The following is a 26291-nucleotide window of genomic DNA, read 5'->3' as shown; positions in this document are numbered from 1 at the left end:
ACCTCTAATGCTAAGGTAAAAAGACCACAGCCCTTCACAATAAAAGCCTGTTCCCTTGTGAGGCTTAGGTAAAAAGAAACGATCTTAACTTCAAAATAAAAGCCTCTTTCTGCCTGTTGCTGGGTCAGAAGGATCTGAGTCCTTCAAAATAAAAGCTTGTTTCTCCCTCAGACTCTGGACTTCCCTCTGGACGAGCGTCTCAGTCTCACTGACCTCACCATCGCTCTGGACAATGAGCTGCTGGTCAGTGGCAACGGCATCCACCAGGCGGCGCTCATCTCCTACAAGAACGAGATCCTGCACCTGCAGTAGGTTTCTCTTCTTCTTCTGTTTTTAAATGTCTTTGTAAACTGACACAAGCTGTTTATTTATAATGAGCAGAGCTCCCTCTGCTGGAGGACAAACACAACTGCACTGAGACACATTCAGACGTGTTTCAGAGTGTGTGTTTAACGTGTGTGTGTTTCAGAGTGTGTGTGTGTCTAACCTGTGTGTGTGTTTAACGTGTGTGTGTATGTGTTTCAGAGTGTATGTGTTTAATGTGTGTGTGTGTGTGTTTAACGTGTGTGTGTGTGTGTGTTTCAGAGTGTGTGTGTTTAATGTATGTGTGTGTTTAACATGTGTTGTGTGTGTGTTTGTGTGTTTCAGAGTGTGTGTGGAGCAGTCGTGCAGAGAACGAGACAAAGTGAGAGCAGATCTGGATCAGGCCGATCAGAGGAACCTGAAGTTGATCAGAGAAGTGGACGATCATCAGGCCAGCATGGAAACACTGAACCAGACCAGGATCAGGTCAGACCAGCAACATGTAACTGCTGACTCATGTTAACATGTTGCTGATTCATGTCAACGTGTTGCTGACTCATGTTAACGTGTTGCCGACTCATGTTAACGTGTTGCCGACTCATGTTAACGTGTTGCCGACTCACGTTAACGTGTTGCCGACTCACGTTAACGTGTTGCCGACTCACGTTAACGTGTTGCCGACTCACGTTAACGTGTTGCCGACTCACGTTAACGTGTTGCCGACTCACGTTTACGTGTTGCCGACTCACGTTAACGTGTTGCCGACTCACGTTAACGTGTTGCCGACTCACGTTAACGTGTTGCCGACTCACGTTAACGTGTTGTTAACTCACGTTAACGTGTTGCCGACTCATTTTAACGTGTTGCTGACTCACGTTAACGTGTTGCTGACTCACGTTGACGTGTTGCTGACTCATGTTGACGTGTTGCTGACTCACGTTAACGTGTTGCTGACTCACGTTAACGTGTTTCTGACTCACGTTAACGTGTTGCTGACTCACGTTAACGTGTTGCTGACTCACGTTAACGTGTTGCTGACTCACGTTAACGTGTTGCTGACTCACGTTAACGTGTTGCTGACTCACGTTAACGTGTTTCTGACTCACGTTAACGTGTTGCTGACTCACGTTAACGTGTTGCTGATTCACGTTTACGTGTTGCTGACTCACGTTAACGTGTTGCTGACTCACGTTAACGTGTTGCTGACTCACGTTAACGTGTTGCTGACTCACGTTTACGTGTTGCTGACTCACGTTAACGTGTTGCTGACTCACGTTTACGTGTTGCTGATTCACGTCAACGTGTTGCTGACTCACGTTAACGTGTTGCTGACTCATGTTAACGTGTTGCTGACTCACGTTAACGTGTTGCTGATTCATGTCAACGTGTTGCTGACTCATGTTAACGTGTTGCTGACTCATGTTAACGTGTTGCTGACTCATGTTAACATGTTGCTGACTCATGTTAACGTGTTGCTGACTCATGTTAACGTGTTGCTAATTCATGTCAACGTGTTGCTGACTCATGTTAACGTGTTGCTGACTCATGTTAACGTGTTGCTGACTCATGTTTACGTGTTGCTGATTCATGTCAACGTGTTGCTGACTCATGTTAACGTGTTGCTGACTCATGTTTACGTGTTGCTGACTCATGTTAACGTGTTGCTGACTCATGTTAACGTGTTGCTGACTCATGTTAACGTGTTGCTGACTCATGTTAACGTGTTGCTGACTCATGTTTACGTGTTGCTGACTCATGTTTACGTGTTGCTGACTCATGTCAACGTGTTGCTGACTCATGTTAACGTGTTGCTGACTCATGTTAACGTGTTGCTGACTCATGTCAACGTGTTGCTGACTCATGTTAACGTGTTGCTGACTCATGTTAACGTGTTGCTGACTCATGTTAACGTGTTGCTGACTCATGTTAACGTGTTGCTGACTCATGTTAACGTGTTGCTGACTCATGTTAACGTGTTGCTGACTCATGTTAACGTGTTGCTGACTCATGTTAACGTGTTGCTGACTCATGTTAACGTGTTGCTGACTCATGTTTACGTGTTGCTGACTCATGTTTACGTGTTGCTGACTCATGTTTACGTGTTGCTGACTCATGTTACGCTCAGGGAGCTGGAGCAGGACTTCCGTGACCGTGCGACGCGTCTCCGTGCTCAGTGTGAGCAGGAGAACGATGTTCTGCTGCTGCAGCTGGAGAGAGAACGTGGAGTTCTGGAGGAGGAGCTAAGGCTGCAGAGAGCGCAGGAGGCGGAGCTACAGGAGGAGCTGTGCAGCGCCACACAGGTGCGTTGTTGCACGTTGTTTTTGTCTTATGTCTGTAGGAGTTGTGTGTCTGTTGTTTATGTTGTGTTGTCGTTGTGTTCGGGAGAACAGTCGTCTAGAGGAGGAGTTGTGTGTCTGTTGTTTATGTTGTTGTGTTGTCGTTGTGTTCAGGAGAACAGTCGTCTGGAGGAGGAGTTGTGCGTCTTGAAGTTGAAACTGACTGAAGCTGAAAACACAGTGAACAAACTACAGAGAGACCTGGACCAAGTGCTGCACGACAAAGTAACACAACACAACATGAACACGACATTAACACAACAAAGTAGCACAACATTAACACGACAAAGTAACACAACTTGAACACGACATTAACACAACAAAGTAGCACAACATTAGCACGACAAAGTAACACAACATTAACACGACATTAACACAACAAAGTAACACAACATGAACACAACATTAACACGACAAAGTAACACAACACAACACTAACACAACAGAGTAATACATCAATACAACAAAGTAAGACAACATAACAGTAACACAACATTAACATGAAAAAGTTACACAATATAACATTAACACAACAAAGTAACATAACATTAACACGACAAAGTAACACAACACAACTAAAGTAACACAACATAACATTAACACGGCAAAGTAACACACCACAACATTAACACAACAAAGTAACATAACATTAACATGACAAAGTAACACAACAAAGTTACACAACATAACATTAACACAACATTAACACAACAAAGTAACGCAACACAACATTAACCTGTCAAAGTAACACAACATAACATTAACACAACAAAGTAACACAACACAATGATATTTTTTTGTCTTATTTTCACAGTGAACACTTTGATCTCAACACTGTAAAAAATATCAAATTACAATCACAATATTTGTCAGAAACATTGTACATAGTGTGACCAGATACTGTTGATCTTTACACACACACACACACACACACACACACACACACACACACACACACACACACACACACACACACACACACAAACACAGACACACACACACACACACACACAGTGTAACTGAACCCCTGATCAATCATTCATGTCAGTTTCCTGTGACTTCACTTCATTCTTGCTCTTGTCGTCTCAGCTGTTTTTTTTCACTTTAACAAAGACTTTCATTGATTGATTGATTGATTGATTGATTGATTGACAGCTGTGTTTTTGTCTGACTGACAGTTTGGCGGTCTGGACGCGGCGAGCACAGCGGCGAGTCACGAGGAGCGTTTCTGTGAGATCGTCAAAGAGTACGAGCTGCAGTGCCGGGTAAGAGACATCGTGTTGCCTTCACTGACCCTCGGGTTTTCAAGGTTCTCCTTCAGAGAAAACACCTGTGGGATGTTTAATGTCTGTTTTTATGTTTGTGCACCTGAACGCCTCACGCTGCTCCATCAGAGAATCAAGGTGAGAAGACGTGAGCTGTGAGGCGTTCACTGTCACTGCCTCACAACTGCAACACAATCTTTCCTTCCTCTTTTTGTCCTCTTTCCTCATCTTCTTTTCTTCTCTCTTCTTATTTTCTTTCTTCATCTTCTCCGTACGACAAAAAAAACCTGTTTAAACGTTGTTTTTGTCTAAATCAGCCAATCAGAGCATCAACAGACTTTTTTGACTTAATGAAGGTGAATGTGTTGCTGACTCATGTTAACGTGTTGCTGAGTCATGTTAACGTGTGTGTCTGATGTTGCGTTCAGGAGCTGCGGGACAGAAACGATGAGCTGAGCTCAGAGCTGGAGCTGCTGAAGAGTCAAAGCAGCGACAGGAAGTCCACGAGGTCAGCAGCAGGCTCCGCCTCCACGGCCGACCACCTGACCTGGTCTGACCAACAGGCTGTCGGCGCCGAGTCTGACTGTGGTAACGCACGCACACACACACACACACACACCTACACACACACACGCACAAGTGTAATAGTTTGGTTCTTTAGATTTTTTAAATATTTAGAGTTGAGCAGGAAGTGAGGAGTCGTAGAGCAGGTCACACCTGTTCAGGTACATCCTGGACACGCCCACTCTCTCTCACACACACACTTCCTGTCAAGTGTGTGTTAGTAGTTTTGTGTCTTGTGTCTCATCATGTCTCACAGTGAGTCTCTGTCCTCACACACTTGTGACCTTTGACCTCTGCTTTGTCCTAGTTGACAGTGTTTGTTGGTTTGTTTGTTTGTGTTTGTGCAGACGACTCTGACATGAAACGTCTGGCGTCTCCTCTGGTGAAGAAGAAACTACAGCCTGTCAATCAGAAAGGTGAGAGACACACACACTCTCAGACTCACACACACACACACACACACGCATACACTCACACACACACACCCCCACATACACACACACACACACACACACACACACACACACACACACACACACAAACACACACACATAGACTCACACACATACACAGACACACACATACTGGACTGTTGAGCGGCTTTAACTCTGGCCCCGCCCCCTCAGGTCTGTCCTCATTGGATGACGTCTCTGGCCCCGCCCCCTCAGGTCCTGTGGTCAGTATCCAGACTGAACTGGCTCTGGAACAACTGAAGCAGAAACATGAGCAGGAGCTGAAGCAGCTACACATTCAGCTGGACACACAGGTACACAACAACAACACAACAACACACACGGGTACACAACAACAACACAACAACACGCACAGGTACACAACAACAACACAACAACACACACGGGTACACAACAACAACACAACAACACACACAGGTACACAACAACAACACAACAACACACACAGGTACACAACAACAACACAACAACACACACGGGTACACAACAACAACACAACAACACACACAGGTACACAACAACAACACAACAACACACACGGGTACACAACAACAACACAACAACACGCACAGGTACACAACAACAACACAACAACACACACGGGTACACAACAACAACACAACAACACACACAGGTACACAACAACAACACAACAACACACACAGGTACACAACAACAACACAACAACACACACGGGTACACAACAACAACACAACAACACACACAGGTACACAACAACAACACAACAACACACACGGGTACACAACAACAACACACACAGGTAAACAACAACACACACAGGTAAACAACAACACACACAGGTACACAACAACACACACAGGTACACAACAACACACAGGTAAACGAAAACACACACAGGTACACAACAACAACACACACAGGTACACAACAACACACACAGGTAGACAACAACAACAACACACACAGGTACACAACAACAGACAGGTACACAACAACAACACAACAACACACACAGGTACACAACAACAACACAACAACACACACGGGTACACAACAACAACACACACAGGTAAACAACAACACACACAGGTAAACAACAACACACACAGGTACACAACAACACACACAGGTACACAACAACACACAGGTAAACGAAAACACACACAGGTACACAACAACAACACACACAGGTACACAACAACACACACAGGTAGACAACAACAACAACACACACAGGTACACAACAACACACAGGTACACAACAACAACACACACAGGTACACAACAACAACACACACAGGTAGACAACAACAACAACACACACAGGTACACAACAACACACAGGTACACAACAACAACACACACAGGTAAACAACAACACACACAGGTACACAACAACAACACACACAGGTAAACAACAACACACACAGGTACACAACAACACACAGGTAAACGAAAACACACACAGGTACACAACAACAACACAACACACAAGTAAACAACGACAACACAACACACAGGTAAATAACAACACAACACACAGGTTAACAACAACACAACACACACAGAGGTAAATAATGTCCACATAAGGAAGTGCTGACAGGAACAGACCAATCAGAGTGCAGCGTTTGTCCTCAGGTGAACTTCTATGAGAGAAGTCTGGAGCTGATGAGACAGAGCATGGAGGTGGAGAGGAAAGACATCTGTCAATCATTCAAGGTAAAGCCTTCATCACTGATGATGATGATGATGATGATGATGTTAGTTCTGCTGACTCAGATCTGCTGTGGTTCTTCTCAGATGGAGATCAGTGATCTGGAGGAGAACAAGGCTCATGTGGAGCAGCAGCTTCAGCAGCTGAAGGACGAGCTGGACCGAGTCCAGAAGCTGCTCCATCATCAGGGAGGAGGAGGAGGAGGAGGAGGAGGAGGAGGAGGAGGAGGAGGAGGGTGGAGCAACGAGCAGGAGCGCAGGTGACCAAGAGTGAAAACTGCTGAGTCAGCATCTACACACTAAGTTTGAGTGGAAAACTGCTGAGTCACTGTTTAAACACTGAGTTATCAGAAAGTATTGATCCATGTTTTCACGTGAACTCTGATCACACGTACGTAAAAAAAAAAGAACGTGTGAACGATTAACGTCCTCTAAATGCTCCGCGGAACCATTTCCCAGGATGCATCGGGAGAGGGCGGAGCTGGAGCAGAACTTTGCCCGAGAAATCGGAAACCTGGTCCAGCGGCTGAGTGCGGAGAAGGATCAGCTAGAGGCGGAGCTAAAGCTGAAGATGGACCAGGAAGTGATGGTGGTCAGGTGAGTCGACACTCGTCTGAACATGTGTGAAAAATGCTGAATCAGCGTCTAGGCACTGAGTTGGCGGGAAAACTGCTGAGTCAGCGGGAAAACTGCTGAGTCAGCGTCTAGGCACTGAGTTAGTGTGAAAAGCATCTTAACACTAAGTCTGAAAATAGCTGAGTCAATGTTAGTTTGAAAAGTGCTGAGTCAGCAGCCTCATATGACCACTGTGAGCAGGGAGGAGTCTGAGCAGCAGTTCGCTCAGATGACGCTTCATCACGCCGAGGCTCAGCGTCGCCTCCTCCACCAGGAGAGTCAGCGGCTGCAGGAGCAGAGAGGATTCTGGGAGTCGCGGCTCGTCCAATCAGAGCAGGAGAAACTGCGACACGAGAAAAGACGCAGTGAAGAGCAGGAGCTCCTCCTCGCTCAGTTCTCCTCAGAGAAGACGAGGCTGGAGGAGCAGCTGCGCCGGTCACAGGACGCCATAGAGAGCTCCGCCCTCCACATCGGCCAATCAGAGGCCAGCCTGGAGGAGTGCAGGGGGCGCTGTGGTCGCTTAGAGGACGACGTCAGAGCCTCACGTGGGCGGAGCCTTGAGCTGGAGGCGCGCCTGGAGGAGGCGTGTTCTCAGCTGAAGGAGAGCGCCGCCTTCCTGGAGTCTCACGAGAGTCTGAGTCGACGCCTGGAGGCGGAGAAGAGCGCGGTGGAGGCGGAGCTTCAGCTGGTGAGCGCCAGAGAGGAGGGGCTTGTGAGTCAGGTGAGGCAGCTGGAGGCGGAGCTAGGGAGCGTCCGGGCTGCGTCGGACGGCCTCCAGCAGGACCGAGCGCTGGCGGCCGACAACTGCAGCCGCCTCTCCGACGCCTTCGTCCAGCAGCAGGCTCGGCTCCAAGCCCGCGACCACGCCCTCGGCGCCATGAGGGCGGAGCTAGAGGAGCTGCACCGCGCCTCCAAGACCAAAGCGTCCGAGCTGGACTCGCTGAAGACGGACCGTGCCAGACTGATCCAGGATCTGAAGGAGCAGGCGATGGCTGTGGACAAGCTGCAGCTGCAGCTGGACGGGAGGAGGAGGAGCAGCGAGGAGCGCCTGCAGGGGGCGCTGCAGCATCAGGAGGACGAGCTGGGTCGTCTGCGGCAGGAGAACGCGGGCTACGCCCGGCTCGCCGACCAGCTGTCCACGCAGATCGTGGAGATGGAGGCGGAGATCACGACGCTGCGAGAACACCTGCGAGGCGTGAGCGCGCAGCTCAACGACACGGCCGACCTCGTCACGCGGCTCCGCACGCACATCAACGCCAAGACGCGAGAGGCGGAGCAACTGCACGACGACAGGGAGCGGGCGCTGCGAGGCGCTCGGGACCAGCAGAGGGCGACGGAGGACAGGTTTGAAGAGGAGAAGAAGAAGATGAGGCAGCAGCTGATGGAGCTGGAGACGCTGGTCCTGGCCCTGGAGGAGGCCACGCCCCCAGAGGAGGCCACGCCCCCACAGGGTCCACGCAGGTTTGTGGAGCATGAGGCCGAGTCAGGGAATCGAACCCCCGACTGAATGACCACTAACCCCCGACTCTGAATGAAGGGGCTGATTACCCACAATGCACCGCTGCTCTAACCTCATCGAACATCTAAAACTGCATGACACGCCCCCATCACTGTGACATCATCACTGTGACATCATCACATTCGTGACTTCAGGCCTCGTCTGCTTGTGTGTGTGTGTGTGTTTGAGTGGGTGTGTGTGTGTGTGTGTGTGTGTGTGAGAGTGAGAGTGTGTGTGTCGGTGTGTGAGAGTGAGAGTGTGTGTGTGTGTGTGTGTGTGTGTGTGTGTCTGTGTGTGAGAGTGTGTGTGTGTGTGTGTGTGTGATCATGTGACGCAGAAATCACAGACTCAAACTAACTTCAGTGAATTGGTTCTCTGACGTTGTTGTGATGATGCGTTCGAAGCACACGAGGTCGTTGGTCACCTGATCATCGTTAATCTGATTGTTAGCATGTTAGCGTGTTGTTAGCATGTTAGCATGGAGCAGCAAATCATTTAGTTTCCGATCGATTATTTTTTTTTTCTCTCCTTCGATTGACGACGCGTCTCAGGACGCAGCTGGAGGAAGTTCGCGTGGAGAACAGCGCCCTCCAGGAGCGACTGAAGGTACTGCAGCAGGAGGTCCAGAACCTGGAGGACGACATCGACAAGAAGAGGTGAGAAGGGGGGCGGGGCTTGGGGCGGAGACGGGGGCGGAGCCTGTGTGTGTTTATGAACGTCATGTGATTAACGGTGCAGTGAACGCGTCGTCTTAAATGTTCTGGAAAATGTGATTTAAAATAAAGTCGCAAAAAATTCTTCGACAAAAGTTTTAATGACAATTTTTTAAATTCAATGACTTTTGATTCTTTAATTTCGTATTAATGTTTTAAAAAAAGGAGGAAAGTGGACGAGCTGCAGAGAGAACATGAACACAGCCGAGAGGAGGAGGAGCGTCTGCACAGGGAGGTGAGAGTCCCGCCCCCTGTGACCTCTGACCTCTGACCTTTGACCTCTGACCTCCTCACTCACCCCCCCCCCCCTCTGCAGAACTCCAGGTACAGAGAGGAAGTTCTGGATCTGAGCAGCAGGAACCTGCAGCTGAGCAGCGACAACGCCGAGCTGAGCGCTCGTCTCCATGGAGACCAGGAGTCACTGCGGCTGCTAAGGGAGCGCCTAGCAACCGTCTCCAAGGAGCAGGGGGAGGAGGGAGCTGAGGTCAGAGGTCATGATGTTAAACACATGCATCCATATTTATCTATTCTACGTTATTTCTGTTCAATATATGGATATAACTTCATTATTTTGTTTTTATATCTTTATTATATCATTAAAGCTATATTATGTCTTTATTATGTCTTTATTTCTTTATTATGTCTTTATTATATCTTTATTATGTCTTTATTATATCTTTATTATATCTTTATTATGTCTTTATTATATCTTTATTATGTCTTTATTATGTCTTTATTATGTCTTTATTATGTCTTTATTATGTCTTTATTATGTCTTTAATATATCTTTATATCTTCATTATGTCTTTATTATATATTTATTATGTCTTTATTTCTTTATTATGTCTTTATTATATCTTTATTATGTCTTTATTATATCTTTATTATATCTTTATTATGTCTTTATTATATCTTTATTATGTCTTTATTATGTCTTTATTATGTCTTTATTATGTCTTTAATATATCTTTATATCTTCATTATGTCTTTATTATATATTTATTATGTCTTTATTATGTATTTATTATGTCTTTAATATATCTTTATATCTTCATTATGTCTTTATTATATATTTATTATGTCTTTATTATGTATTTATTATGTCTTTAATATATCTTTATATCTTCATTATATCTTTATTATATCTTTATTTCTTTATTATGTCTTTATTATGTCTTTATTATATCTTTATTATGTCTTTATTATGTATTTATTATGTCTTTATTATGTCTTTAATATATCTTTATATCTTCATTATGTCTTTATTATATCTTTATTTCTTTATTATATCTTTATTATATCTTTATTTCTTTATTATGTCTTTATTATGTCTTTATTATGTATTTATTATGTCTTTATTATGTATTTATTATGTCTTTATTATGTCTTTAATATATCTTTATATCTTCAGTATGTCTTTATTATATCTTTATTTCTTGTTTATATCTTTATTATGTCTTTATTATATATTTATTAAATCTTTATTATGTCTCATTATATGCTGACGTCATGTTTCAGGTGCGGCGGCTGCAGACAGCAATGACTCAGCAGGAGAGAGAGAAGCAGCAGGTGCAGACGGCGTGGACACAGGAGCGCCACCTGCTGGAGGCGGAGCTTAGCTCCTGCAGGGAGAAGGTGCGCGGACTCCGCCTTCATCGCGGTTCGCCGATGTTTCGAGACTCAAACTGTTTGTTTGTTTTCATTGGTCAGCTGAAGCGTGTGCCCGAGCTGGAGGCGGAGCTTAGCGGCGCCGCGCTGAAGCTGCAGTGGTCGGACGAGGACAAGGTCAAAGTGCAGCGAGAGGCCGACGACCGCAGCCACCAGGTGACGACAAAACAAACGGACCAATCACAGCCTCTGGCTGCTTCTGTCGCCGCCCTCTGACGCGCAGTGACTTTGTCCTCACAGGTGGAGGCGCTGCAGCGCTCCGGCCTCACGCTGCAGTCGGAGAACGAGCTGATTCGCTCTCAGCTCCACGCCGCCACGCGAGACAAACTCGGCCACGCCCAGGAAGTGACCGAGCTGCAGAGGAAGCTGGAGGACGCTCGCGACAAGGTGAGCACGGAAAAAAGTTTCAGATTAAAATAAAATAATGTTTTAAGTAGTTATTCCTACAAAATAAAATACATGTTTTAATGTAATGTTTGGTTTTAGTAGTTATTCCTACAAAATAAAATACATATTTTTATGTAATCTTTAGTTTTAGTAGTTATTCCTACAAAATAAAATACATATTTTTGTCATCTTTAGTTCAAGTAGTTATTCTTTCAAAATAAAATACATATTTTTTATGTAATCTTTACTTTTAAAAGTTATTCTTTCAAAATAAAATACATGTTACGTTATCTTTAGCTTTAGTAGTTATTTTTCAAAATAAAATATATGTTACGTAATCTTTTGTTTTAGTCGTTATTCTTTCAAAATAAAACGTGTGTGCAGGTGGAGGAGCTGGAGGGGAGCGTGCGGACGCTCCTGCAGGAGAAGGAGGAGCTGTGTCGGGTCATGGCGGTGCAGGAGGAGCGAGTGTCCGTCACGCTGCAGGAGGAGACGCAGAGACTGAGCGTCCAGAACCAGGAGCTCCATCACAAGGTACCTCCTCCTGCTCCTCCTCCTCCTCCTGCTCCTCCTCCTCCTCCTCCTTCACTTTAAAAACACTCAGTTGTTGTTGTTGTTGTTGTTGTTGTTCACAGCTGTCTGAGCTGCAGGTCAAAGGTCAGGACGTACACAAACTGACGCAGGAGCAGAAGAGTCTGAAGGAGCAGCTGAGCGAGCTGGAGGCGTCGAGGACCCAGGCTGCAGAACAGGTCAGGACCACAGTCGCCCCCTGGTGGCTGTTTAATGAAGGGCTTTTTTCCTTCCCGGCGTTAAACCGTCGCTGTCGTCTCTGCAGGCGGCGCGGGCCGGCGCCACCCTCAGTCTGGTGCAGGCGCAGCACGCTCGCCAGCTGCAGGAGCTGCAGGGGCGTGTCTACAGCAGAGGGGGAGGCGGCCACGAGCAGGAGCAGCTGGAGGCGCGGCTACAGGAGGAGCAGGGGCGGAGTCAGCAGCTGGAGGAGACGCTGAAGCGGCAGAGTCAACAAATCACCATCAAGGAGGTAAACAAACAAATCACCTGATGCACAGCAGCGCCCCCTTCAGGCTGTGACGCAGGTTAAAGGGACAGTTTCTGTGTTTACATTATGTTTATTATACCTTTATTACATATCTTTATTATCTCTATATTATATATGTATTATGTCTTTATTATATATTTATTATGTTTTTATTTTCTCTATATTACATCTTTATTATATATTTATTATGTTTTTATTATCTCTATATTACACCTTTATTATATATCTATTATATCTTAATTTTATCTTCATTATCTCTTTATATCTGTTATATATTTATTATGTCTTTATTATCTCTATATTACATCTTTATTATATATTTATTATGTTTTTATTTTCTCTATATTACATCTTTATTATATATTTATTATGTTTTTATTATCTCTATATTACACTATTATATATCTATTATATCTTAATTATATCTTTATTATCTCTTTATTATCTCTTTATATCTGTTATATATTTATTATGTCTTCATTATCTCTATATTATATCTTTATTATATTTATATTATGTCGTTATTCTCTATTTTATCTTTATTTTCTCTACATTATGTCTTTATTATATAATTATTATCTTTGTATTATCACTTTATTATGTTTTTATTATCTCTACAGTATATCTTTGTCTTTATTATATCTCTATTATATCTTAATTATACCTTTATAATCTATATTATATCTTTATTGTTTTAATTATCTCTTTATTATGAAATTTTTTATCTTTATTATATCTATATTATGTCTTTATTGTACGTTCTTAAAGACAGTTGATGTGTGAGTGGCTGGGCTGACGGCGCGTTGTGTTCAGGGTCAGTACGAGAAAGCGCTGTCGTCGCTGCAGCAGAGGTGTGAGGGCGTGGAGCTGAAGCTGAAGGCCGTGCAGACGCTCCTGCAGGAGAAAGTCCAGCAGCTCAAAGAACAGGTCAGTCTTCAATCAGGTCCTCACTGTCACATGACCCCTCTGACTGCGCTGTGACGTCATCACGTGTCGCCCACAGCTGGTGAAGAACGCGGCGGCGAGCGCTCTGCTGCAGGACGTGTACGTGGAGAACGGTCAGCTGATGACGGCGCTGCAGGTCACTGAGCAGCGGCAGAAACACGCAGAGAAGAAGAACTTCCTGTTGGAGGAGAAGGTCGGCGCCCTCCACAGGCTGCTCAGAGACGTCGTCCATGCCGCGCTCGCCACGTAGCTGCCGCACGCACGACATGCAGGGGGCGCCGTTAGGCTCGAACGCCTCCTGAAACTGTGAGGAGTGAATTTCAGCCAATGACAAATCATGTGACTTAGTTTTATGAAGTTTTAAAGTTATTGTTTACGTCGGTGTCAAAGTCTGTGACTGAGGTCAGAGGTCAGAGGTCAGATCAGCTGCTGCTCTGATCACATGATCTGTTCCTGTTCTTCCTGCTCACACCAAAGATGGACGTGATGTCACTGTGATGTCATCGTCATGTGTTGTCAGTATTTCTACTTTTTCTGTCGGGTACTTCCTGTTTTTGATCATGTGACCGGAAATAAAATGTTTTATTTAAATCTGTCACTGAATGTGAATGAGTGAGTGTGAATGTATGAGTGAATGAATGCAAATGAGTGAGTGAATGTGTGTGTGAATGCGAATGAGTGAGTGTGTGAATGAATTAATGCGAATGAGTGTGAGTGAATGAGTTAGTGTGAATGAGTGAGTGAATGTGTGTGAATGAGTGAGTGAATGTGTGTGTGTGTGTGAATGAGTGTGAATGTGTGTGAATGAGTTAGTGTGAATGTGTGTGAATGAATGAGTGAGTGTGTGTGTGTGTGAATGAGTGAGTGACATCAGTGACGCGACGTTTACAAAAACAACGATTTATTTTTTCCTTGATCTCAGACGTTTCACTCAAACATGTCGACCTTTGACCTCAGGGACAGGAAGTGCGTGTCCAGCTCGCCGCTCTCTGGCTCCTCCCCCTTCATCAGGACACCACGTGCTCCAGGACGCCCTGACGAATCAGCTGCTCACATTTCCAGCGCGGCAGGAAGTGCTGTTTTTAAACAGGAACACAGTGAAGGTCACACGTCTGACCGATGACGTCATCGATGACGTCATCGGTCAGATTCTCACCTGACTGTTCTTCTTCAGCAGGATCACTGTTCCGTCGTCGATCTCAAACTCTCCGTGGTCCTTTAAACACCTGACCTGTAAGAACACACACACACACACCTGTGAGCTCTCTCACACACACACACACACACGCTGCAGCTGGAGGTCAGAGGTCACAGAGCGGCGCTGGTTCCTCACCTCGATGTAGAGACTCTTTGGAGGTTTAATGTCCTGAGTGATGTCCAGACCTTCTCCTCCACCCAGAGACCTCATGAAGGACGCCAGAGACTTTTTATACTGACTGAACCACTGCAGCTGTGGCGGGAAAACACACACACACACACACACACACACACGGTGACTGTGTGTGTGTCACATGACCACACCCCCTGACCACCTGACAGCGCTCACCTCCTCCGCACACATGTGGAAGCGTACGTTAGCGGGCAGGACGCTGCCGTATTCCCACCTCAGCGCTCTGATCCTCAGCAGACGGTCGTACCTGAAATGACATCACTTCCTGTTTCAGCGTCTCTTTCAGAGCTGCACTCACACTCACAGCGCCCTCTGCTGGACCACACGCCCTTCACTGATCAACAGGCTGATGCACTTCCAGGTCATTTATTTGAACTTTGAACTTTTTTAACAACAAGTTCAAAACAAGTTCAAACACAGGTGTGTGTGTGTGTGTGTCAGATGTTTACAGGTATGTGTGTGTCAGATGTTTACAGGTGTGTGTGTGTGTGTGTCAAATGTTTACAGGTGTGTGTGCGTCAGATGTTAACAGGTGTGTGTGTGTCAGATGTTTACAGGTGTGTGTGTGTGTCAGGTGTTTACAGGTGTGTGTGTGTGTGTCAGGTGTTTACAGGTGTGTGTGTCAGGTGTTCACAGGTGTGTGTGTGTGTGTCAGATGTTTACAGGTGTGTGTGTGTGTGTCAGATGTTTACAGGTGTGTGTGTGTGTCCGGTGTGTGTGTCATGTGTTTACAGGTGTGTGTGAGCGTGTGTTTACAGGTGTGTGTGTGTGTGTGTTTACAGGTAGGCGATGACGCAGCGTTGGTTTCTCAGCAGACAGCAGTGACGTAGTTTGATTGACGGGATCAGTTCAGTTCTCGCGTCAGATTTCGCCTCTTGACTGAAACACAACATATAAACATAAACTCTTGATATAAACATAAACTCTTCATATAAACATAAACTCTTGATATAAACATAAACTCTTCATATAAACATAAACTCTTGATATAAACATAAACTCTTCACATAAACATTAACGTATTTAAATTTAACTCAAAAACACAAACTAATCTCGCGCTCACACGTCAGTCTGGTTCTGTTCGTAAAGAGCTTCCATCTCCTGCAGAACCTGCCGCAGTCCGTCCTCCTGAAGAACACACGGAACCAAACTGTGAGTTTATAACGTGAGCCGAACATTAAGAAACCTTCTCTAAAGTCCACTCGTGTGTTCGGCTCGTGTTTATAAAGCGTTTGTTTCGGTTAAATAAGCAGCGGAAGTTAAATGTGTGGCTTTTTGAACGCAGTTCTTGCGGCGGTGACTCACGTTAAACGCGGGCAACTGACCGTCGCTCATCCGGTGAAGTTCTCTGATCAACTCGACGACTTTCTCACAAAACATCGCGAAAAGAAAACGAATTAAAAACCAAACCTTTAATCGGATGAAAACAAACTCTGAGCGGAAGTGCGGCTGCGTTTCGCGGGTAAAAAACTGGGAGCTCTGGTTTATTGTGATCACGTGACGCGGTGACGTAGAGGCGGAAGCCGCAGAGGGACAAACTTCAGCAGCAGCAGCCGTAGAAACTTGTCGAACTTGTCAAACTTCTCCGGGCGATTCGCTCTCGCTCCGGACACGAACATGCGGTGAAGCCGCTCACGAACCCGCACCTGAGGAACAGGTGAGTTTAATGTTAATGACCTTTGTTAAAGGGTCTTTAAATATTATCGTGCGCGAGACTTTTCCCCGTTTTAAATCAAACTTCCTGCTCAGGAGCAGCGCGAGACCGGATGGTGACACACGTCACAGCGGCCGCAGAGAGACCCGGTACCGAGCCCCGGTACCGACCCGTGTGTTTTTATTCACCGTTTTATCGGTTTAACGTTGTATTCGTGACGCGAATTAGCCGATTAGCTTCGGCCGCTAACTCCTCTGTTCAATGCTGCGTTCACGTTCTATGTGAAAGTTTCCTGTCACGTTTATTCTGTTGAAAATAACATCAAATCATGGCGTTTATTGAACGAATATGCTTCGATATATTTTATTATTAAAAACAACTGGTTCTGTCCGAATTCCTTCGTGTTGTTCTCCGTCGGTAAACCACTGCACTTAAATGACTCACTCTCCCACACCAAAGTGACTCACTCTCCCACACCAAAGTCACTCACTCTCCCACACCAAAGTCACTCACTCTCCCACACCAAAGCCCATAGAGTAAACCAGTGATTTTAACATCACAGAGACACAGGAGTTCACAGGAGTTGTTGATCCACTGCTGCCTCCATCACTAACTTACAATGACTGATTTTAGTGAATTCAGCTTTTAAAATATTTACTTTAAACTTAACTCAGTGACACAAAGTGACCACACGAGGCAGCAGAGGACCAGCAGCTCCTGTGTCCCTGTGAGCTAAAATCACTGGTTTTCTCTATGGACTTTGGTGTGGGAGAGTGAGTGGTTTACAAACTTCAGTTTATCCCTGAGATAAAGACGTGAACACGTTCATCATTTTGGTAAAACATGGTTATTAGTGCACAGGGGCGTCACAAGCCTCTTTTTAGTGGTGCTTATTTAAAAGGACAGAGACAGACGGTCCATAATGACCTATTATTATTATTATTATTATTATTAATAATACAGCAGGTTTTATCTAATTTCCTGGTAACAGCAGTTCAAACCACAATGGACCACTAGAGGGCCCCCAAGAGCAATTAACAAAAAAAGAAGAAAAAGTTTGGATTGATGTAGTTTATTTAGAAATTTTCTCCCCATTTTTACCAAATCGTTTTTTTTTTTTTGTAATTATTTAACTTTATATTTTATTCCTAAACCATTTTATGACCTTGTTCTTGGTGCCTCTGTTGATTTACATTATTATTTAAGTATTTGTTTATTTTATTTAATGCTGTGTTTTTTTACAGGAGTGTATTTTAAAGCCCCCCCAAAGATTGTGTGAATTTTTAGAATTTTAGACCTTAATATCTTAATATTTTATTTATAAACCGTTTAGTTTTATGTATTGATTCTCTGTGTCGCCAGTAGGGGGAGTTGCTGATTTTGCCAAATATTATTTGAAAGATTTTTCTGTAAGTTTGCAAAAATCTGGCGTCAAACAAAAAGTTCTCACATTTAGTTTTACAAGTGTATTTGTATTTGTGACAGAGTAGAATAAGTAGAATACCTTTAGTATAGCAGGTGTTTGAATGATCAATAATCAGTATTATTGGCAGTAATAGAGGGCCCCAAAATCACATCTTGCTTAGGGCCCCATGGAGGCTTGGGCCGGCCCTGATTGGATCACTTGTATATTATTGATCGGATTTGTTTCTTATTGATCACAGTTTAAATGTCTGCGTTTGCTGCGTGAATCTCGTCTGAACGAGGTGCATTTGAACGCAGCTCGATGCTCTCGCGCTTATCTTGTTCTCTGAAACGGTTTGTTTTGGATGTGGCTGTTTCGACGCTCCCGCGGGGCCGTGAACGCAGCACGGCCAGAACCACGTGGTGAGAGCTGCGGGCGCTGTGATTGGCTGCGGCGGCTCAGCTGCTCTCTGCGGCTCTGAGTGCGGAGCAGCTGGAGGAACAGCGGGGACTCTGAGGCTGCTTCACCCGGCAGCGCACGCAGGAAGCCGGCCTCCTCCAGCTCACAGGCCGCTCCTCCGTTCTTCTCACCGGTTGTTGTTTTTTTTTGTCTCTCCGCCGCCAGGGATGCGGAAGCGGAGCAGCCTCCAGACCGCGGAGCAGGACACCGACACCGGCTCTCTGCTGGACAGCGACCCGGACCTGAGGCAGCGTCCCGGCAGAGGAGCAGCAGCAGGCGGCCACCGGGGCCCGGAGCCGCCGCGGAGCATGGGGACACCGTTCAGGAGGTGAGCGCGAGCACCGGCACAGGTGTGACTGTGTTTGTCTGTTATTACTGACGTCATCATCATCATCATCATCATCACAACAACAACAACAACAACAACAACAACGACGACGACGTTAAACACAGATTAGTGATGAGTTCACTGCTGCTCAGGTCAAACTAAATATAAATAATTACAATACAATAAATACTTATATGTATATATATGTATATGTATCTATGTCTATATATAGATACACACGCACACACACACACACTTGACTCCAGGTGACTGGTCTGACTGGTTTCACTGAGACTGGACTGACGACCACACACACACACACACACACACACACACACACACACACACACACACACACACACACACACACACACACACACACACACACACACACACAGGTTAAACCAGACCAACTGACTTCCTTCGACTCATCGTTGACGTTCAGGTCAAAACATGACGTTGCAGTTTTTCCACATTCAAAGTCTCAGTTTCTGGTCGTCGTCGTCGTCGTCGTCAGGACGTTCGTTAGCATGAGGTCAATAATCTGAGCGTCTTCTTCTTCCTCAGTCTAATCTGTGTCAGAGGTCAGAGGTCAGAGGTCAGATTACAGCAGGTAACGCTGTCCTTTCGTTAATGAGTTTAACATAAATTCTTAATATTTTACTGCGGAACCTTTATTTTCTTTTATTGTGCACAAATATAAGTACCTTTTTGTTTCAAACGTCGTCGTCGTCACTCTCGTTTCCCAGCATGCACTGCATGAAGGTTTTGTTTGAGGTGATGAAGACGATGTGATGAAGAGGTCACATGACAGACACACTGTGACTCATTTAAAAGCGAAAAAACGCAAAGCTTTTGATTTTTTTGTCTGATGCTGCAGAGAAACAGGAAGTGACCTCACACACACACACACACACACACACACACACACACACACACTGAAAGAAGAAGTCTGTCTCTGTTTCCCGGCGTCAGCGTCTCAGATGACCTCCGGTGACCTTTGACCTCTCAATCTCATCAACATTTATTTTATGAAGCAGCTTTAAAATCTTTATCTTAAAGGTTAAAGTTTGTAGATTCAACAGAAATTAAAAACACTATTTATAATTCGCTCTTCTCTAATGTTACGTACTGGTGCTTTAAACGTGCTCATGCTGAGAGCGACAGATTAATAATTCAGACGTGCTGTAATCTGACACCTGCATCTTTATCAGCTTTACCTTTTATCTGACTCCGCCCCCTCCTCCTCTTGCATCTACACACACACACACACACACATACATACACACACATGGAAACATTCCATCTCTGATGAAAACACTCACACATTAAGGTTGTGTGAACGTTAGTTTGTCTTTGATGTCTGAATCACATGATCACGTCTTTATGTCAGAGTTAAACTGAAGTTTGTAAACCACTCACTCTCCCACACCAAAGTCACTCACTCTCCCACACCAAAGTCACTCACTCTCCCACACCAAAGAAGTCACTCACTCTCCCACACCAAAGTCACTCACTCTCCCATACCAAAGTCACTCACTCTCCCACACCAAAGTCACTCACTCTCCCACACCGAAGTCACTCACTCTCCCACACCAAAGTCACTCACTCTCCCACACCAAAGTCACTCACTCTCCCACACCAAAGTCTCTCACTCTCCCACACCAAAGTCTCTCACTCTCCCACACCAAAGTCACTCACTCTCCCACACCAAAGTCACTCACTCTCTCACACCAAAGTCACTCACTCTCCCACACCAAAGTTACTCACTCTCCCACACCAAAGTCACTCACTCTCCCACACCAAAGTCACTCACTCTCCCACACCAAAGTCCATAGAGTAAACCAGTGATTTTAACATCACAGCACACAGGAGTTCACAGGAGTTGTTGATCCACTGCTGCCTCCATCACTAACTTACAATGACTGATTTTAGTGAATTCAGCTTTTAAAATATTTAATTTAGACTTAACTCAGTGACACAAAGTGACCACTTGAGGCAGCAGAGGACCAGCAGCTCCTGTGTCCCTGTGAGCTAAAATCACTGATTTTCTCTATGGACTTTGGTGTGGGAGAGTGAGTGGTTACTTTTCCTCCCTGTTGAGGCCCCTTTAAAAAAAACTTGAACTGCCCATTTAAACACTCACAGCATCATGAGAGTCACTGATATCAGATCAGTGCTGTGACATCATCACACACACACACACACACACACACACACACAGGGCTCTCTGCGGCAGGTTCACCTCTGTGTGACCTTGAGGTTTGAACACTGAGATACCAGCTCACTGCAACACACACACACACACTCTGCTTCTGTTGACATGAATCATTTAGGTTCAGTCCAGCAGACTCTGGTGTATCCTGTAACAGTGGTGTTGTGTTACACACACACACACACACACACACACTCTCTCATGAACTCATGCTCACACAGAAACATGACTTCCTGTCTTTTGGGGGCGGAGCTTCGATCAGAGAGCTGAGATTCAGACGAATCGACGACTCATCACACTGTTATTCTCAAGTTGTCCAGAAGGGGGCAACAGTACACTGCAGTCATGACGTCATGTGGTGGTGATGATGATGATGATGTCACATGATGATGATGATGATGATGGTGATGATGATGTCATGTGATGATGATGGTGATGATGATGATGTCAGGTTGGGTGTGATGGGGAAGATGAAGAGGATGTTACTGTGGTTCCTGGTCGTTTACGTCTCCATCCCCGTCATCATCAAACTGTGTCCGTCCATCCAGGCTAAACTGGTCTTCCTCAACTTTGGTGAGTCTGATCAATAACTGATCAATAACTGATCAATAACTGTCTCTGCCTGCTTTAACTTGAGTTTGCAGTGGGTGAGTGACAGTATGACGGTCATGTGACTCTGACTCCTCCCCCACAGTGAGGATGCCGTACTTTATTGACCTGAAACGACCTTTTGACCTCGGACTGAACCACACACACAACTATTACCTGGAGCCTGAAGAAGGAACCAGGATCGGAGTGTGGTAACACACACACACACACACACACATTTATACACACACACACACACATATATATATACACACACACACACACACACATATATATATACACACACACACACACACACACTTACCATGATGTGTGTGTGTGTGTGTGTGTGTGTGTGTCAGGCACACAGTCCCCGCTCACATGTGGAGAGACGCTCAGGACAAAGATGGCGACTGGTACAACACGGCGTTAAGCTCCGCCCACCCTGTCATTCTCTATCTCCATGGAAACTCGGGAACAAGGTGAGTCTTTCATCTTTCACACACACACACACACACACACACATACTGACCTCAGTGTGAGCGTCTGACCTTTGACCTTTCTGTTGTGTTTGCAGAGGAGGAGACCACAGAGTGCAGCTGTACAAGGTACACACACACACACACACACACACACACACACACACAGGGGTCACCAGCAGAGGTCATGTGACTGACGCCTCCTCTGCCTGTCTTCCTTCAGGTCCTCAGTTCATTAGGCTACCATGTATTGACCTTTGATTACAGAGGTGAGAAAACATGACTCATCAAAATATTCACACGTGTCATCACAAAAGCTGCTGCTGCTCACTGTGTGTGTGTGTGTGTGTGTAGGTTGGGGTGATTCTGTTGGTTCTCCAGCAGAGGGCGACATGACGTCAGACGCTCTCTTCATGTACGATCGACTCAAACTGCGGCTGAAAAAAACACCGCTCTATGTGTGGGGACACTCACTGGGGACAGGGTAACACACACACACACACACACACACACACACACTTCCTGTGTGACTTCCTGTGACGTTGAGATTGAATCTGTTTTTTGTTGTTGTTGTTTTTAATCAGAGTCGCCACAAACCTGGTCAGACGACTGTGTGACAGAGGTGAGACACACACACACACATACAACTGTGACTGTGAACACAGCACGACACAATGATCAGTGTGGATTTATCCCAGTTTCCTTGAACGCATCATTTTCTGTTTTCAGGAAATCCTCCAGACGCTTTGATCTTAGAGTCTCCGTTCACCAACATCAGAGAAGAAGCCAAGAGTCATCCTTTCTCCATGGTAACACACACACACGCACACACACACACACACACAAACACACACACACACACACACACACACATTCTTGTACGTGCTGCATACTGAGGACCAGGTAAAAGTGCTGGCAAAGTGAGGACCAGCATTTCGACTTTATAAATCAACACAATTACAAAATACCTACTTCATGAATTACATCTATAAAGAACTACAGGGTGCAGTACCATAACATGTCTGCAGGTGGAGCCCCAGAGCAAAAAGGGCTCCAAAACTTGACAAAAACGTCATACTATACAATGTCGTCCAAAATTTGATAAAGTCTTAGACAAAAAATGTTGGTCCAAAATTTGACAAAAACGTCATACTATACTATGTCGTCCAACATTTGAAAAAATCTTTGACAAAATTTTTTGGTCCAAAATTTGACAAAAACGTCATACTATACAATGTCGTCCAAAATTTGAAAAAGTCTTTGACAAAAAATGTTGGTCCAAAATTTGACAAAAACGTCATACTATACTATGTTGTCCAAAATTTGACCCAACATTTTTGGTCCAAAATTTGACCCAACATTTTTGGTCCAAAATTTGACCCAACATTTTTGGTCCAAAATTTGACCCAAAATTTTTGGTCCAGAATTTGACAAAAAGTCATACTGTACTATGTCGTCCAAAATTGGAAAAAATCTTTGACAAACATTTTTGCTCCAAAATTTGACAAAAACGTCATACTATACAATGTCGTCCAAAATTTGAAAAAGTCTTTGACAAAAAATGTTGGTCCAAAATTTGACAAAAACGTCATACTATACAATGTCGTCCAAAATTTGACAAAAACGTCATACTATACAATGTCGTCCAAAATTTGAAAAAGTCTTTGACAAAAAATGTTGGTCCAAAATTTGACAAAAACGTCATACTATACTATGTTGTCCAAAATTTGACCCAACATTTTTGGTCCAAAATTTGACCCAAAATGTTTGGTCCAGAATTTGACAAAAAGTAATACTGTACTATGTCGTCCAAAATTGGAAAAAATCTTTGACAAAAATTTTTGGTCCAAAATTTGACAAAAACGTCATACTTTGTATACTATGTCGTCCAAAATTTGACCCAACATTTTTGGTCCAAAATTTGACAAAAACGTCATACTATACTATGTATATACTATTTATCACTTTATTTTATTATTACTTTATTGTTTTTCTTAACTATGCCTGCAAGGTAGGCAAACTTTTAACTGTGTGTGATCTGTACTGTACTATTGCTGCACAACAAATTGCCTCATTGGGGGACAAATAAAGTACCTTGACTATGTCGACCAAAATTAGATTTTTTTTTGTTGACAAATTGAGTATAGCATGTTATAGCAACCTAAGGAATTCAATGAAAACAAAGTGAGGACCGGCCAAAATGTCCTCACCCCGCAAAAATGACACACACACCATGTCAGTCCTCATGAAAACTAACCCTGGTTAAGTTAAGGACTAAGATTTTCAGTGTGTTTAAGGTTAATTACTAACTGTGTGTGTGTGTGTTTGTGTGTGTGTGTCAGGTGTACAGATACCTGCCCGGCTTTGATTGGTTCTTCCTCGACACCATCACAGCCAACAACATCCGCTTCTCCAGTGATGAAAAGTACGTGATCTCTAACGTGAAGTACATGATTTATTCAAAACAATGGACTGTTTATCGTACACTTTTAGTATTGTTGCGGTCACTTTTTATTGTATTGTGGTCATTTGTTATCGTATTGTGGTCATTTGTTATGGTATTGTGGTCATTTGTTATGGTATTGTGGTCATTTGTTATGGTATTGTGGTCACTTTTTATCGTATTGTCATGCTAACGTCTGCGTTTCTTCAGCGTGAATCACATCTCGTGTCCGCTGCTGATTCTTCACGCCGAGGACGACAGCGTTGTTCCTTTTCATCTGGGAAAAAAGGTGACAATGACACGACGACACATCGTAACAATGTTTGTTTGTTTAAGCTAACGCTAACGTTAACATGGTGTCCTGCAGCTGTACAACATGGCCGCCCGCTCACAGAGTCTCAGCGGTCACAAAGTTCACTTTGTTCCGTTTCACTCGTCACTGGGTTACAGACACAAGTTCATCTACAGGAGCCCAGAGCTGCCAAAAATCCTCAGGTACAAAATTTTCAAAAAAAATCAGAAAAAAAACAAACAAATCTTTGACTTTTTGGTCAAATTTTGGACGACATGCTATAGTATCACTGAACGGGGACTTTGTTTTCTTTCATGTCTTTGTTGGTTTGTTTCATGTCTTTGATGTTGTGTTTGTTTTCTTTCATGTCTTTGTTGGTTTCTTTCATGTCTTTGATGTTGTTTGTTTTCTTTCATGTCTTTGTTGTTTGGTTTATTTCATGACTTTGATGTTGTTTTTTGGTGCGCTCTCTGAAGGTGGCGCTCACATTGATTGTTTTTCTTGTCTCAGTGATTTCCTGGCCTCGGCTCTTCCTGTTCAACAGTGAGGACGATTGTCCGTGAACACAGAGAAACTGAAGAATCATCATCTTCATCTTCACAAACAAATCTCTATTTCTTTTCTCTTTTTCTCTCTTTTTAATGTTGTTGGGAACAAAAAGATCATGTTGTTTTTTTTCTCTTCACCGTTTTTTAAAATGTTTGAAAACCTGTTATGACTTGAATTCTGAATTAAAGATTTCTTCTTTTAAAAACGACGTCTTGTGACTGATTTGCTCAAAGCTTTATTTTCAGCTGCAGTCGTGTGTGTGTGGAGACAAACAGTACATTGTGATATTGACGAGTAAACACTGATTCTGACTGGACTTCATTTCCCATAAAACACCTGGAAAATTAAGCTTTTCATCTTATTTTTTGGTCCAAAATTTGACAAAAACGTCATACTATACTATGTCGTCCAAAATTTGACAAAAACATTTTGGTCCAAAATTTGACAAAAAGTCATACTATACTATGTCGTCCAAAATTTGACAAAAACATTTTGGTCCAAAATTTGACAAAAAGTCATACTATACTATGTCTTCCAAAAATTGACAAAAAATGTTTGGTCCAAAATTTGACAAAAATGTCATACTATACGATGTCTTCCAAAATTTGACAAAAATGTCAAACTATACTATGTCTTCCAAAATTTGACAAAAACATTTTGGTCCAAAATTTGACAAAAACGTCATACTATACTATGTCTTCCAAAATTTGACCAAAAATGTTTGGTCCAAAATTTGACAAAAACGTCATACTATACTATGTCTTCCAAAATTTGACAAAAACGTCATACTATACTATGTCTTCCAAAATTTGACCAAAAATTTTTGGTCCAAAATTTGACAAAAACATTTTGGTCCAAAATTTGACAAAGTCGTCATACTAAACTATGTTGTCCAAAATTTGACCAAAAATGTTTGGTCCAAAATTTGACAAAAACGTCATACTATACTATGTCTTTCAAAATTTGACAA

General features: G+C 43.9%; 3 protein-coding genes across 3 annotated transcripts in view; 2 read left to right on the top strand and 1 right to left on the bottom strand.

Annotated features, from left to right (window-relative positions):
• The window catches only part of ninl (ninein-like), a gene marked incomplete at its 5' end in the record, with an annotated part of 17864 nt that extends 4037 nt beyond the window's left edge, over positions 1-13827 (top strand). The window contains 23 exons of the mRNA XM_083897494.1: positions 172-308; positions 649-789; positions 2429-2603; positions 2754-2864; positions 3818-3904; positions 4333-4492; positions 4816-4884; positions 5095-5234; positions 6562-6642; positions 6724-6896; positions 7096-7233; positions 7453-8712; positions 9301-9405; positions 9628-9697; positions 9779-9946; positions 10981-11097; positions 11173-11286; positions 11371-11517; positions 11902-12051; positions 12153-12266; positions 12353-12556; positions 13388-13501; positions 13578-13827. Coding sequence (XP_083753620.1) covers positions 172-308; positions 649-789; positions 2429-2603; positions 2754-2864; positions 3818-3904; positions 4333-4492; positions 4816-4884; positions 5095-5234; positions 6562-6642; positions 6724-6896; positions 7096-7233; positions 7453-8712; positions 9301-9405; positions 9628-9697; positions 9779-9946; positions 10981-11097; positions 11173-11286; positions 11371-11517; positions 11902-12051; positions 12153-12266; positions 12353-12556; positions 13388-13501; positions 13578-13769 — 4167 coding nt within the window. The 3' untranslated portion in view covers positions 13770-13827. The remainder of the gene's footprint in view (positions 1-171; positions 309-648; positions 790-2428; positions 2604-2753; positions 2865-3817; positions 3905-4332; positions 4493-4815; positions 4885-5094; positions 5235-6561; positions 6643-6723; positions 6897-7095; positions 7234-7452; positions 8713-9300; positions 9406-9627; positions 9698-9778; positions 9947-10980; positions 11098-11172; positions 11287-11370; positions 11518-11901; positions 12052-12152; positions 12267-12352; positions 12557-13387; positions 13502-13577) is intronic.
• Positions 13828-14464: 637 nt separating this feature from the next.
• Positions 14465-16331, bottom strand: gins1 (GINS complex subunit 1 (Psf1 homolog)). The gene is made up of 7 exons (XM_083898203.1): positions 16215-16331; positions 15973-16037; positions 15690-15788; positions 15066-15156; positions 14853-14969; positions 14676-14750; positions 14465-14595 (listed from the first exon to the last, which is right to left on the bottom strand). Exons 1-7 carry the CDS (start codon positions 16287-16289, stop codon positions 14527-14529), a joined length of 591 nt encoding a protein of 196 aa, XP_083754329.1. The 5' UTR covers positions 16290-16331; the 3' UTR covers positions 14465-14526.
• Positions 16332-16507: 176 nt separating this feature from the next.
• Positions 16508-25405, top strand: abhd12 (abhydrolase domain containing 12, lysophospholipase). The gene is made up of 14 exons (XM_083897222.1): positions 16508-16566; positions 18593-18755; positions 21422-21543; positions 21665-21770; positions 21921-22040; positions 22136-22166; positions 22261-22306; positions 22392-22521; positions 22622-22659; positions 22767-22846; positions 24380-24462; positions 24691-24769; positions 24848-24975; positions 25283-25405. The coding sequence occupies exons 2-14, from the start codon at positions 18595-18597 to the stop codon at positions 25317-25319; spliced, it is 1161 nt and encodes a 386-aa protein (XP_083753348.1). The 5' UTR covers positions 16508-16566; positions 18593-18594; the 3' UTR covers positions 25320-25405.
• Positions 25406-26291: the final 886 nt, after the last annotated feature.

The sequence above is a fragment of the Microchirus variegatus genome (assembly GCF_963457635.1).
Source record: "Microchirus variegatus genome assembly, chromosome: 11".
Lineage (NCBI taxonomy): Eukaryota > Metazoa > Chordata > Actinopteri > Pleuronectiformes > Soleidae > Microchirus > Microchirus variegatus.
Note: the sequence above shows the minus strand (reverse complement) of the source record. Positions and strands in the feature narration are given on the sequence as shown.